The sequence below is a fragment of the Ammospiza nelsoni genome, chromosome 3, assembly GCF_027579445.1.
Source record: "Ammospiza nelsoni isolate bAmmNel1 chromosome 3, bAmmNel1.pri, whole genome shotgun sequence".
Taxonomy (NCBI): domain Eukaryota; kingdom Metazoa; phylum Chordata; class Aves; order Passeriformes; family Passerellidae; genus Ammospiza; species Ammospiza nelsoni.
The window spans coordinates 28,971,531-28,986,470 of NC_080635.1; the positions used below are offsets into that span (position 1 = coordinate 28,971,531).

The following is a 14,940-nucleotide window of genomic DNA, read 5'->3' on the forward strand; positions in this document are numbered from 1 at the left end:
AGGTCAGCTGCACATGCTAGGCAATGATTTATGCTGAGGGATCAGGGACATTTGGACATGGGACCCTCTTCTGACCACTCAGCTGCGATGTGTGGTCACACCAAGGTCAGGTACATCACATTGCAGCTGGACAAACTAATCTATTACCTATCTCACATGCTCATATTTGTTATTTAGACCTTCTGTCAGACACCTTCTTCCACTAAATATGAGTGCCATTATGAGTCCTTATCCACAGTAAATGACCAACTATACAGATATTTGCATATTAGAAGTGTTCATGACCTACTGATACCAAGGAACTATTCAGGTAGAACGGAGAGAATCCAGAGTAAAAATTAACATTGTGATATTTGATTTTCTGTTACTCATAATTATTTATAATTGCTAAAATTGTTTCTACTTGTCTAGGGTAAACATGACTCAAATCCAAATTCCCAAGTCCTTTCAATAAAAGTCACTTTGAGACCAAATATATCAATATTAATGCCAATATGTATATCAAGATTATTTTTCCTCTAGCGTATTCAATTTCCAAAATGCTACATTTTATACAGCTACATAGGTTCTCCAGGCTTCAGAATAAATAAAACTAGTTCAGTGCCTGTTAATTATACATTCACAAAACACTATTGGTGAGACCACACTCAAAATATTCTACAACCCTATGGAAATAAAAAATGATGCCATTGCTCTTATGTTCTTACTAAACAGAAATGTATCCTTTATGCCCTCCTTCCTACAGTACCACAAGTTTTTAGCCAAATGTAAACCTTAATTTATTCTGCTACAATCTAACCTCACACAGGCTGGCTGACAATTTAATAGACACAAAGAAGTACAGAACAAAATGTTGTTTCCACTTCAACGTTAACAGTTAGAAAAGAGCAGTGATTTTCTATCATCAGTGGCTTTCATTCTGGAAGTTAAAGACAGTATTTTACTATTAAAGATTTGACCTTAGAACAAATTTTTAACATATTTAAAAATGAAAAAACACCATTCCCACTGTCAAATCATATTCTATTAAGTCTCACTTCTGCCATGAATCCAAAGATGTTCAACTATTTCCTAAACAAAAGAAAAAATAACCTTCTTTTTAACCATACCAGACATCCATACACATCATCCCCAGTCTCTCCAACTTTTCTGTTCTGTGCTTTCCCCTTCCATACAGTCTCACTTATGTCTTGCTCAATTTACATACTAGAACAGAAAAGGTAACACCTTTGACCCTAAAAGGCTTAGGCACAAATGAAGGTGTCTGCCCTATTCGCAGCTATGATCATGAGCTATTTTCCCAAATTACAGCAACAAAAACACACAGTAACAAATCAGACTACAGATTAAGAGGATCCATCCTAAAGCTGAATTTTGTTCTTGTTAAATATCAAAACACAGAGAAACTGCAGCTTTAGTTATCAGTTTGCTTGGCAGGGCTGTGATGTGTAACTAAAACAAGCTTCATTACACTCCAATAAAAGGTATTTAAACAATCGCAACAGCCAACGCAAATCTGGTTTTACTTCACATAAATATTAACACTAGTCTCTGCAGTAAGCTTACAAAATATAAGGTGCTAAATGTTTTGTATCACAAGTTAACAGTTTGTCTTGACCTACTAGAAATAGCCATTTTTATAACAAGTACTGTATTTAATGCTTACATGATATTATCTGTGGCTTACCCTCTTCAAATATAACTGAGGTAAATAAAAGTAGCACTTTTAACCAATAAAGTAATTTGCAAAATTACTGTGCTTAAGAGTTTGTGAACATTTACCATTCTAACCTTGGAGGAAAAAAAAATAATGAAAAATCAATACAGTCCTGCATTCTCTGCTCTTCTCACCCAAATGACACAAATACCCTTTTCTTTGCATCTCCAGCATAACTTTCTAGTTTTGCATGTATTTCAACTCTGTTTGTCCTTTTTCCCTTGATGGAAGGCCAGCTGTAGTAGTACTCCACAGTACTACTGACCATGACTATTCCAGTGTTAAGAGCAAGCCAAGCAAAAAGGCAAGCAAAACCTTCACACTCCTCATCGTTGTAGATATACCAGCCAATAATTACTTTGATGGAATTACATTTCCAATTATCCAAAAATATTACTTTCTCTTCCTTTCTTTATCCTCAGGCAAGCAGCATTAAATGTTGAAATGTTTTACTTCACAGAACTTCAAAAGAAAAGTTAATTTGCTCCCCACAGACAAAAAGATAGAAATATTAATACTTAAATCTATAATTTCTTTTAAAACTCCCATGGTCTACTCTTTTCTCATCTATCAAAATGCATAAGCAAATCTAACAGAGGAATAAGAATTGACTACAAGTAAGACAGGTGTATGTCAGCAAGAAAAGGAGAAATTTCTAAAATCCCTACAATCACTTTCTATTGGCCTATCCAGTTCTTCCTCTCCTGGTAACTTCATTTTTGGGGTATTTTTATTCTTTTTTATACTACAAATTTGTAGTACTGAAAAATGCTATGCTAGGAGTGCCACAGCATTAACATCCCTGTTTAACCAACAGCAGCAAAATTAGGAAGCAGTCCACCAGTTAACTTCTCAAACTCTACTTTTGAAAACATCTCTATATGCTTCAGTTTCTTCTGATACCAAGAATTTGTAAGTCAGCACTAAGTACGTAGAATAAACATATGTGGCCACTGCAACCTAGAATAAGACCAATTTGAATGGAATTTGCTATGAAAGAGATCAACCCATTTGGCTTTTAAGAAATGCAAATGCAACTTGATCACAAAATGCATTCACAGATAATAAGGCAACTGCTGAAGCAAGAGACCAAATTATGTGCAGAATCAGTTCTGGGAAAATACAGAAAGTGGTCTTGTTGAGTATTAAAAAGGAAAATCCAGTAGAATTATATTATTCATCAATTCAAAATTCAACCTGTCTCTTCCAGTAGCCATGTAAACTGTAGACAAGAACCACTGATCAGTCTCTTCTATAAACAAATTCTTACCTAAACCAGCCAGTTTTGATTGTCTTTACAAATACAAAAGTAATCAGTAACTCACTACAACCAAGACACTAAGTCAGTGTAGTCAGCAGTATGAAAGGATTTAAATTAACTAAATGCAGACCTGCCTGGAATCCTTGTCACTGGATTCCATGTTGAAGAATTTGTTCTGCAGGCTTTAAGTCAAAAATAGCACTATAACACCTATAGAACCCTTTTCTAATTGGTTGGCAAGAAAGATTAGTTCCTGAAATTACAATGAAACTTGTTAAATACAAAACTACTACTACTGAAAAAAGATACATGACTAATTCTACTTTGCTGTGGTACTGCTGCTGACAGGTTATTCTGCTCTCGAAGGGTATTTTTGAGCTTAATTTCTGATGTGATGTGCAAATTGAGATATCAGAAAAGGAAAGGCAGAAAAGTCAGCTTAAAGACTCAAAACCATCTCATAATAGAGGGACAATTTGAAAAAAAAATATTTGATTGCATTAGAAAAAAACAAACCGATTTCTCAGCACCTCTGCGACACTCCAGAAGAAATACCAGCTACTCCACCGCACACAAGGCTGTGGAAGACCAAGTCTCCATGAACATGGTGCAGCTGATTAAACCAACGTGTTTAATCTCATTTGAGATGCCTCAGGGCACATTTACAGCAGCTATAGTACATGGTTTTCAGAGATATCAGTGCCCTATGGGTCAGAAGCTGGAAAGGCCAAGCAAAGTATCCTTGGGAACCTCAGAAATAAGACACCTCTAGTTAGGTTAGTGAATCAAGTCCCACTTTTCCAACAGAAGAAGAAAAAAAAATAAAATATATATATGATGAATTTGCAGGATGTTATTTTCATTCTTGGACAAAGGGGTGCAGGTGTGGGTCATTTTTTTCTTTAACTTCAACTGACAAATGTTGCTGAATGAGGAAAAAAAAGGAGTTGTAAGACTAGAGAAAGTCTGTTATTTTGTAAAGTGGGAAAAACCGTAAAAATAGAATATAATTAAGTAAACTGGATCCCAAGCTGAGCAAGAAGGCATCAAGACAATCTCAGTAACTTGCAGTTCTGCAGCTGGGCAACTGCTTTCTCAGAAATCTTAGTATTAGAATTGAAGCGGACAAAGATGAGAACAACAGATAATTCAAGATGGGATAAGATACTGGTAGAAATTAAAGCCACGCAACTGAAGAAATTAAAACACTGAGTAGGTGAGAAAAGGAAAGGTGAAGGCAAAGGATAAACAGATTCAAGCAAATGGACCTGAGACCATCACCAGTATGTGCAGCCCAAACAGGCAAAAAAAGGAGGAAAGAGCAAGGTAGCAAGGCATTATGGCAATACCACTGTGGAGGCCTAACATAAAATGTTTTAATCCTCTCTAAGTCCACACTTGTACATAGATACTTCTAAGATCACTTCTCTTGATGAAGAAATACATTAGGATTTACAATTGCAAAATCTTCTGTAATTTACTTGCTCAAGAGAAGTCTAGAACATAAGAAAAAGTGAACAAAGAACCCAAGTAAGAGGAAAGTGATTATTTTAAAGGGAGAAATACTGTTGTAAACTTTGAATACAAAGAAGAAATAAGTATAAGATTAGAGTCTCTCTTGACACTCTCATTAGGTACAGTCATTAGTTAACAAACAGGTTACTGACAGAAAAAGATTTATTACTCCTGCCACGTAAAGCAAGACTCAGCCAAACTTCAGAAAACATATTGCCTGGAAAAATCTTTGGTAAATTGCATGACCCTAAAAAGAGACATTTACCACACAGGTAAGGACAACACCTAAAGTAAGTATAATCTGAATTACAGCAACCAGGAAGGCCTTGTAAGAGCCTCAACCTAAATACAGCCTGTGTAAAATAACCTAATGGTGCAAAAAACACTAACACATGCATTGCAGCAACATACTTACGAGAATCTGAGATCTTACATAACTTCAAAATTCATTTTTACAATTGTTTATTGGCAAAATAAACAAGTGTTTAGCAAATTACTTGGCAAAGTGGCCTTTAAAGGGGCAATAAGGAGGTCGGGCTGTTCTCTACATTTATCTGTTTGCTCTTAATTACTTCCTTAAAATAGAAATCCACAAGAAGACTGCATGAAATTACTGAAAGAGTTCCATCACAGGAATAAAAAAAGCCGAAATTGGGTACCACGTATTATGGGCAATATTCTTAGACTGGTTAGGCATCAAGACTGATTTCCTCCTTTAGGGCCCATAACCAAAAAGAGTAATAATCCAACAAACAAAAATCAGAAGGAAAAAATTAAAAATTAAGCTTCAAATGAAACAAAATAAATGTTCTTCAGGATCAAGGAAACCAATATGGTGGTAGTAGAACGCAGAGCCATAATCCACTCACATAAAAACAGTGAAAATCAGACAGAAGATGAAAATACTACAGTTCAAGAGGCCACAGAGAACAGTAGCATTGCAAGGGCAACTCATTGTTTAATCACTGTGAAATTCCAGATGACAGCACTCAAGGTCAGAGAGGGAAAGAGGCATCAGTGCCTGAAAAAGAAAATGTGAAGAGCAAAAGCCAAAAAAAAAAAAAAAAAAAGGTCAGATTCCCTAGCAAGCAGCAATGAAAGCTTGAGTGGAAAAAGAAAAGCCAAACCCAAGATAGTCCAAGGATTTCTGCAAAAAAATCATAATTTGATTCTAAATGGCATGTTTTAATTATAAAGGCATTGCAACTTATAACCGCTTATTCTGACAATTTCTGCTAATATCTGCATTGATGTTTTATCAACTAAGACTGAAATATCTGCAAGAGTTATGGAACACTTCACTTCAAAATACACAAATACTTCATCAAAAAGGATACTGAACTTTTCTAAGCAGATACTGCAGTCCAGTTAGCAATAAAGGATACCTCTGCACACTACACAAAGTAAGTTTTGTTCCAGAAACAAAGATTCAATCTCTTACACCGTATTCCAGACGGTCTTCCTGAAATTAAAACTCCAAATAAGAACCCTGAAAAACTCTAATACAGAGAAAAACATGGAGTTTCATGCAACAACACTGAGTACTGGATGAACTAATAAAAACAATATAGCTATCTCAGATTTCAACTGACAGTCAAGGAAGACTAAGCTCAAGTTTTCTAAATACTCCCACTATGAAAACAAATAAACAAAATTATTTCTCTTACAAAAGAAAATAAAAGTGCCTCCCTGAAAGCATGACTTGAAGTGCGATAGAAGACAATTAGTATGACAAACTAGTTTATCTTGAACACTGGCATAGTATTTTCTCCAGTATAAAATTGTGGGTCTCTCCAAGGTCCCTGGCTGGAGCGGAGTAACTCCTCCGTCATTCATTACTCTTCAGTAACATTCCAGCAGCTCTTCATACATGCAAAAGTAAGGCGAACGTGACATCTTAAAAAAAGCCCATTACACAGCCAACAAGCCACTCTGAAATCACAACATGTTTGCTCCTAGCAAAGTTTACAAAACAATTATTTTACACTACAGGCAGTTAGCCTTGCCTGCAAGTGCACTTTCTCCTTTTTTGAGAAGCTGTGAACTTTCTGGTCTTTTGGAAAACAGGATTGCACCGTGCAGTTACACTTCCCTAAAGCTGCACACCAACAGTTTCCAACACAGTGGCATTGCTACAAGGGTGCCTGTGCAGTGGCAGCGGTTATGATTGATGATATGCAAAGACCTAATCTGTTGCAAAGAGGATGCAAGACAAACCACAAAGGAACTACACACTTCAGCCTCTATTTGGTACCACATCTGAGCCCGTACGCTGGAGATCCTGAATGCATTCAGCCAATCTGTTTTATTCTCGCAGATTTCGCAATTTTCCTTTGCAGAAATATTCTGCCCTTGAAAGATAACATATCTAGCAACAGCCTACAATAAAATATCTAAACATCTCTGTTTGCACACTATGGCTGTCTTCCCCTGCCATCGTTACAGATCTAAACACAAAATTATTAAAGCTTTCTTGAATCTGCACACATCACTATTTATTCCGCATGCTGTGAGACTTAATGATTCACAGCATTTTCAAACATGTAACACTGAAATGTGGAGGATTATTATTTCTTGAATTCAGAGCTATTATTAGACAGCTCTGAAAAAGATACACTTATTTACAGCATTTTCAGTTGTCTTTGTTAAAATATATAACATGCTCTGTAGGCTTTTTTTTTGTTTAATTGTGTACATGATATAAGAAATACAAGAACACTGGAGAAAAAAACCCCAGATTTCTGGACACTGAAATTTAACTTAATGCATATTCCATAATCATATTTCTAGGTACTTTAACTGGACTACAGTCATTTAATATATGAATATAGTCTTTATGTATGTGCAAGTGCATATGGGCATTTTAGTCTATCCATTTTCTTTTATGAATCAGGAACAGCTTCAGCCTTTACTTGAAATAAGACTTACATCTCTCAGAACGTACAAACATGGCCCTGTATAAGATACGATGGTCCCACAGAACATGATACCACTCTATAAAACATGCCATTCAGTGAAACATATTTTGACTTGCTCATGGTCATCAAACAAGATTCAAGTGGAATCTACTACACATTGCAGAACACATCAAGATTCAACAGGTTAAGTTTACTACACATTTTAACAATTATTAAAATAAAAGTTCTACCTGGGAGGGCAGCTGGCTTCATACAATACAGCTACTACTCACAAGACTTCTGAATGCAGAACCACTTCTTTTGTCTTAAAATAATTACTAGCTAGGACTTAAGTCTTCCAATTTTATTCAGTGAGAAAAAATATTTGGTAATCCTCTTGAGCCATAATTCCATATATAAAGAAAAGTCAAAATAGCTACAGTAGGCTGATACATGAGCCTGGCTAAGTAAGCTTCCAGATCAACTTATAGGAAAGACAACTTTCCTTACAGGTGCCAAATGGAAGCTTTAATGTACTTCTAGAACATAAGAAGCTTAATTTTGTTGGTTTCCTTTCATAAAGGATAATGCATTCCAGTGCATGACATATTGTAAAAAAAAACACCAAAGAAAAAAAGCTGCAGAATGAATACAATAAAATTCTTAATACATAAAATGCCTTGGAAGCTACAGCATGTGCAGTCTAAATGGATACTACCAAAGCAGTGTTTTAAATGCTTACCATTTCTGTTCACACCAAGTACCTGCTCCTCCAGACAGCACACTTCCACAGACTCACAGGATAGCTAGGGCTGGACAGCACCACTGGAGACTGCCTAGTCTGATCCCTCAGCTCAGAGCAGGGCAAACAGGGGAGATTCTTCAGGATCACACCCAGCTGTGTTGTGCACTGCCCCAAAGATGGAGATACAGAAGCTACACAAGCTCTGAGCACAATCTGTTCTACTTTTTGACCACCCTTCCAAAAGAGTTTTTATTGTGTTTGAATGGAATTTTCTACATTTCAGTTTGTGACCATTTCCCTTCAGTGACCACCACCAAAAAGAGCCAGGCTTCTTCATTTATCCCCATCAGGTATTCATAAACATTGGTGCAATTTGCCCTGAGCCTTCTTTTCTTAAGAAGCCCCCGCTATATTGGCCTCTCCTCATACAACAAATCCTGCAGCTCTTGATCATCTTTGTAGTCCTTTGCTGTAGTCATTACAGTTTATCTTGTTGCCATCTTATTGCAGGGGTTCCAGACTGTTGCCTCCTTATCACAAAAGTTCCATACCTTCTTGGTGTTTCTCATGGGCATCTCCTCAGAGCACTGACTCTTTCTTCACAAAGCAGCTAACTGACTGCAGTTCCCTTCTCAGCCAGCCACCCCACTCTCTTACAGCACTCTTCTTCTCATTGGTCACAGCTGTGGCCTGTTAAAGTCAGGCCTGTCCTAATCTTCGATATTTGGCCCAGCTGCAACTCCGTAGGGGTAAGATTACTTTCTACACTATCTTTATTTTCTTATATTCTATCCCCCTACATATGTCCATGTTGCTCTGGTAACAGATAGACCAGAACTGGACAAAGTACTCTAGGCATGGCTTTACCGGAGTTGTCCTAAAACTATAAATGCCAAGGCTTTAATTTTACTTTATCTGAAATTCTTCATCCTCTCTCATTTTTTATTTGTTGGAGATAAAAACAACACAACCATTTTCAGCAGTTCAAGTGTTTAGAAAATGTTACCTTCTAAAAATATACAAAAGTTAATTTTATTTTAAACCTTTGAAAAAAACCACAAACTAAGACAAACAGAACACACATTACGACTGAGCAAATGAACTAGTTGTCTACAGGTTCTCTAAGCATAAAGATGATTTAACAATACCACTAAATCAGAGAAATCAAATTCACTTTTCCCTGATATGGGTAATTATACCAGTCATTGTTTAAAGATAACTAATAAAATAGCAGACTAACATCTTTTACTGGAGCTTAATAAAGAATTATTCCTAAAAGAGACACAAAGAAACAACACAAAACATATACAACTTATAAATGAATCTAAAAATGGTCATGAGATTATCTTAGTCATAACATTTTATTAGAAATATCAGGTTGTGACTTTTGGCTTTTAAAACTCATTTTTCAAAACTGTAGTCTCACAGAAGCCTTTAAACTTATCTTAAATATTGCGTGTTCCTGATGGTTGTGTCTTCTTGGAACTGAAACTTTAAGAGAAAACAACAAAGACATGTATCTCAGTACTCACAAAGTTAGACAGACAGACTGGAAAATTAGTGGGACATGGAACACTGAAAGAAAAGCCAAAATGCAGCTGTAAGATTTTTTAACTTACATTTGAGTGTTTCTCCTGCATAAGGGATATGCAGTTTAAAACGATCACAGCTGGGTCCAGGGGTCAAGGATGTACAGCTAAAAAGGAAGATAAGAGAAGAAAGAATGTGCTAAGCAGTCACAGATGGTAGCAAACACATTATTCTACAGGATACAAATGATTAATAGCAAAGATATTGTGACTACTAGAAATACTCATCCTTATGATTCTGAGAAAGAAGAAGTGAGAAAGATGCAGGAGGCCCATTCTCTTTTGATCAGCAGTTCTCACCACAGCATAAGAAATGTTAGGATTTGTGTCAACTCTCTCCCATTTTAAAAAGAAAACAAACATGCAAAATGCTCTGATTTGAATGTATAATCAGAATGCTCCCAATTAGTCAGTCAAAGCCATCAAGTTCTCCACTTTGTATACAATTTTGCAAATCACAACTCTGTATGTCACAGCAACATAGTTACCTGTTCCCTGTCCCTGCCACCCATATCACTGGGATCAATCTTAATTTTAAGCCACTAACATTTATTAATTTTTTACCTATTATAACATTAAAGTTTTCCCTTGAGGAAAAGTCTCACAGCCTTCAAGAGGGCAAGTTGCAGAATCAGCTACCTGAGGCTATAATAACATTTTATCTTTTTGGTCTGCGACTCTCCTGTTTATCTGGAGCACTGGAAAAGCAGTTGGGGCTTATGGTGGTAAGTAACCACTTCATGAATAGAAAAGTCACTGGAAAACTGTTTAGTGCTTAGGTCAGAGATGATCAACTTCTTCATAGCCTCTAAGTCATAGACCAAAATTCACACAAAAAAAAAATCTCAAAATCTCAGCTGCAAAAGAAGAAACAGGGACATACATTGTTTCACTGGCAGGAATGGTCTCTCTGCTGTGGGCTGCTGGGTATATCATGAGTACCAGGAGAAAAAACACTGGAAGCCCTTAGAAGTTCATCGCTTTATGTTTTTACGGATCTTGATAGCCCTGAATCTTCTTTCCAGCCTAACATTAATGGGAACTGTTCATAGCCCCAGCACAATTTTTGCAAGCCACCTAAAAATCAAAGCCATACTGGTCATCCCTAGGAAAAAGAGTGAGTGATAAAAAGGGTAGACAAAGTAAAATAACTTGACTAAACTTAAATATCAGATCACTGGTAGAGCTCTAACACACACCACTGACAACATATTGAAATAAAACCCACATTTACTGGGCTATACACACAACCAAAAGCAGTAAGGTGGGTAGGCCAGAAAATTGTCAAAAATTCTTATCCTACCTCAGAAAAAACATCATAACTCCTGCAGCTCTATCTCTCCTACTGCACAAAAGGCAACAGGGTAAATGGAACAACCTTAATCGTCACTCACATACTCAAAATAGTTCAGAGAGCCATTTCTCTAAAGTCTTGGCTCTACAGTCTCTTTTCTTCTTTCCACTTGCAAGTTACAGAAACCATATGCACTAACTTCAGACTGTTTCTATCCAGTGGGCTACACTTACTACAGTCAAATTTGTGCCTGCATGTAGCTTCCGCAAAAAGAAGCAACCATGAAACTACAAATCAATTCATTTAAATGGAGTTTCCACAAAAAATACTAGAAAACATAAGCAAACCACTTATGTGCAGCTAGAATCTAAGGCAGATACAATTAAGAGCCACATTCAGTTAACAGCCTACACTGATTCAGCAATAATACACCATATTTTTTCAGTATCACCACAGAAATTAGATAACTGTCCTTTCAAATCAAAAGGAAGAAACACATCTATCTTGTCCTGTCTTTGCCTTAGAAAGGTTTTTGCAACATCTTGTGAGAGTATCATGAGAAACAATCTAGAAAGACATAATTTAGATATAAATTATCTACTATCAGGTATGTGCAGACGTGAATGGAAAGCAAGTTTCAAAAAAGGATTAGTTTACATCTTGCTTCATCCAGGAAGAATGACCTGACTTGGTTTTCTTCTGCTGGAATAATACTTCACATTTTATTGAAAGACTGACGATGGAAAAGAAATGATGCTTTGTGAAACCTGCTGATGATACAAATTTGAAAGGGAATACAGCATGTAAGACAAAAAGACCAAAGCTGAAATATATTTTGATTTAATGGTTGTACTATTTATCTTTAAATTACACCTAGGTAGGGCTTATTGAAAAAAAGTGAGCATCACCAGCCTCATCGGGAGTAAAATCAACTTAAGAATACAAAATATTGGATCCCTAGTACCACAGAAACAAGAGAATATAATTCTTTTCCAAGATGCACTTTTTTAATAGGTGAGAACAGCAAAATGGGAGTGCCCAGTGTTAGGGCATTTTAATGGCTGTGGATGAATTTAACAGCTATACTGACATTATCAGCTACTTCCAAATAATTTCTATGGCTTACAACAGGTATTAGGCCAATTCTAGGAAGCATACAAAAAAAAAAAAGCACACCATAAAAAACCCTTTTCAAGTTCTATAATATCTCTGCAACATCATTTAATATTTAATGAAAATTTCTTTCAAAGTATCTTGGGTCACAGTCTGAGACATTTCTCAAATACCATCAAAATTACACTGTTGTTAGCTTTTCAACAGACACAAAAATTTCTGATCCTGCAAATACCCTGCAATCTATTCTTTTAGCACAATGGGCCATTTGGAAATACTTACGGAAAGTATAATATTCTTTAACATTAAAATAAAAGCTTTATTTCATGGTAAATGTCCCTAAAAGCAATACTAAGTGCTTTTCCTATATTATTATATTGTACTAGAGATGTTTTTAATGTTATTGGTCTAGAAATGATAAAGTGACAGTATTAACATTTTTTCCCCCCAAATTGCTCTGGCTGGGCTGCACAAGAGACTTCAATAACTGCAATAGGTGAAGCAACCAAGCAGAAATATTATATACATCCATTTGAAAGGAGGCAGTTTCTTTTTAGAATAAACAGCAAAAGAACAAAACTCCTAAGGCAAACCAAAACTTTGGTACATGAAGGAGTCTATGTGTGACCTCATTTCAACAGAAAGCCCCAAGTAACGGCCTGACTATGGACATTATCTCCTGCTTGAATTTCCTTAACACACAGAACCTCTTAAAATTAGATACACGTCTGACCCTGAAACATGACCTCTGTCTTCTCCAAAATGTAAGACTTTTGTTTTTTGGAAATGTGATCCTTTTCCTTAATGCACTCCACACAAAAGCAACATTTGAAAATGAATGGCTTGTAACTAAGTATTTTAAAGATTATTTGTTGTCTTTTCTTTAGAGGGAATGGACATACAGAACAAAAATACATGCTGTTGAAAATTAATGTCATAAGCTGGCTCTATCATCATATATGGGTGTGCTATCTCCCTCTTTATTCATGGAAAAATATTACACTGGTTTGCATTTATTTATCTAAGTAATATAAATATTTTACATAAGAAAGCCACTGAAGCAGGAATGAATGCTCTGATGCTCAGAGCAGTGATACATCTTAGTTTTCATAAGATGATTAATGCTATACCACAAGATGTCCCACAATGGTTTCCCTACTAAAAAATCAAAGAATCATCAACTTTAAAAGTTTCTGGAACCAAGGAATATTGTGAAGTGTATTGCTTAAAATCATATTACCCTATTCAAAGGGCTGTGCTGAGACTTATGGTTAGAAACTGATAGATGGAACTGGGTATGCAGCAACTACAGCTGAATACAGCTTGCTCCCTTTCACATCAAATTTTAGCTAAGTTCCTTGAGCAGATACAGCAGATTAAACTCAAACTGAGATACTTAACATCCTTATGAAGTAATTATTCCAAGTAGGAGACAAGTAGAACATTCCTTCATTGAGTGTTTGATGCACCTTACAGGTTGTCTGTGATTACTGGGAACAGGTTTCTTTCACAGTTAATACAACACACGTAAACTAAACTCGCTCTTATTCAAAGTCACTGTCAGCACCAGATGCTTAGTTATAAGTGTTCTGAATTCTTTACCAGTCACAGAAGGAAATAAAAAAGAATATCCAAACAAAACAGCAACAACAATAATAACAATACAAACCAGGAAAGTCACTCAGTTTTGCTGCTTGGAATAAGGCCTCGGTCTACAACAACAGGTATAGTACAATGTGTTTTTCTCCTAAATGGATCAGAGTATCCTAAAACCCTTTAAGAATGCAGTTCCACTTGTGTTTAACAGCAACGTTTCCTCTTATACCAGAATATTTGTGATTGACTATTTTGTTGAACTGACACAAGGTCGGTTTAAGCTATATCCCCCCCCTTTTTTTGATATTTTACAGGATTGAAGCCACTCTGATAACCCTAGATTTCAAAACCATCTTCTCATCAACTAGTTTTCTAAAACCATCACTTGAAAGCACTCACACGAGAAGCAGTTTTAAATTATTTGGACTCTGGTAAGTTCTTATCCAAAATTATGTTCTGTGACAACTGAAGGGATTGCAACGAAACAAAAGCACAAGTGTTTATCACCTTAATCATGAAAGTCAGGAGGTGGATGGCTATTCTATCCAAAGACTTTTAAAAAACCACAAAAACCCAAACCCATCAAGACCTCTCTCCAAACCACCAATTTATATCCCAAAATTCCTGTCAGAGGCTTGTTTTTTACGCCACTCCTAAAATCTCCTGTTTAGAACTATATAAAACTATAGCAAACATTCAGAACTCCCAACAGAAGTCCAATAGCTCTACAGGAAAATGAGTAATCTTCTTTTTATTTCTTCTTTTTTTAATTTGTGGTATAGGTGTAAGCCCAAATAGTCACGTAAGATTTATCTGATGACTATCATTTTTACTGATTAAAAAGTATGCAATGCATTTAGTCATTCTTCCTTCATAGATCACACAGCTTTACTGCCTTTACTATCAGAAGACAAATCATCTTGAATCACTGAATTTTACTGTACAATAGCAAAGTCAAATTAGACTAAGAATTTTAGCCTCCATAATTTCAGGAACTTAATATTGCCACTGCCTAACCTGAATAGTCAGAGATGCAAAAGCTTCCTTAATCTCATGATGCTTAGGCTGCTACACTTGCTGTTCTTGAGGATCAGTACTTCATTGGAAAACAAACAACTGGTTTTTGTTCACCAGACTCTTGGTGTAAAAGCCAAAAAAGCTTCACATTTTGTTAGAAACACCTCAATGGAGAACACAGCTAAAACCCAACACA

At 36.0% G+C, this 14,940-nt stretch overlaps 1 protein-coding gene across 2 annotated transcripts in view; it reads right to left on the reverse strand.

The window, feature by feature from the left end:
- The window catches only part of BABAM2 (BRISC and BRCA1 A complex member 2), a 161,437-nt gene that overhangs the window by 130,495 nt on the left and 16,002 nt on the right, over positions 1-14,940 (reverse strand). For both annotated transcript variants that reach the window (XM_059467426.1, XM_059467425.1), the window contains exon 3: positions 9,755-9,831. In XM_059467426.1, coding sequence (XP_059323409.1) covers positions 9,755-9,831 — 77 coding nt within the window. The remainder of the gene's footprint in view (positions 1-9,754; positions 9,832-14,940) is intronic.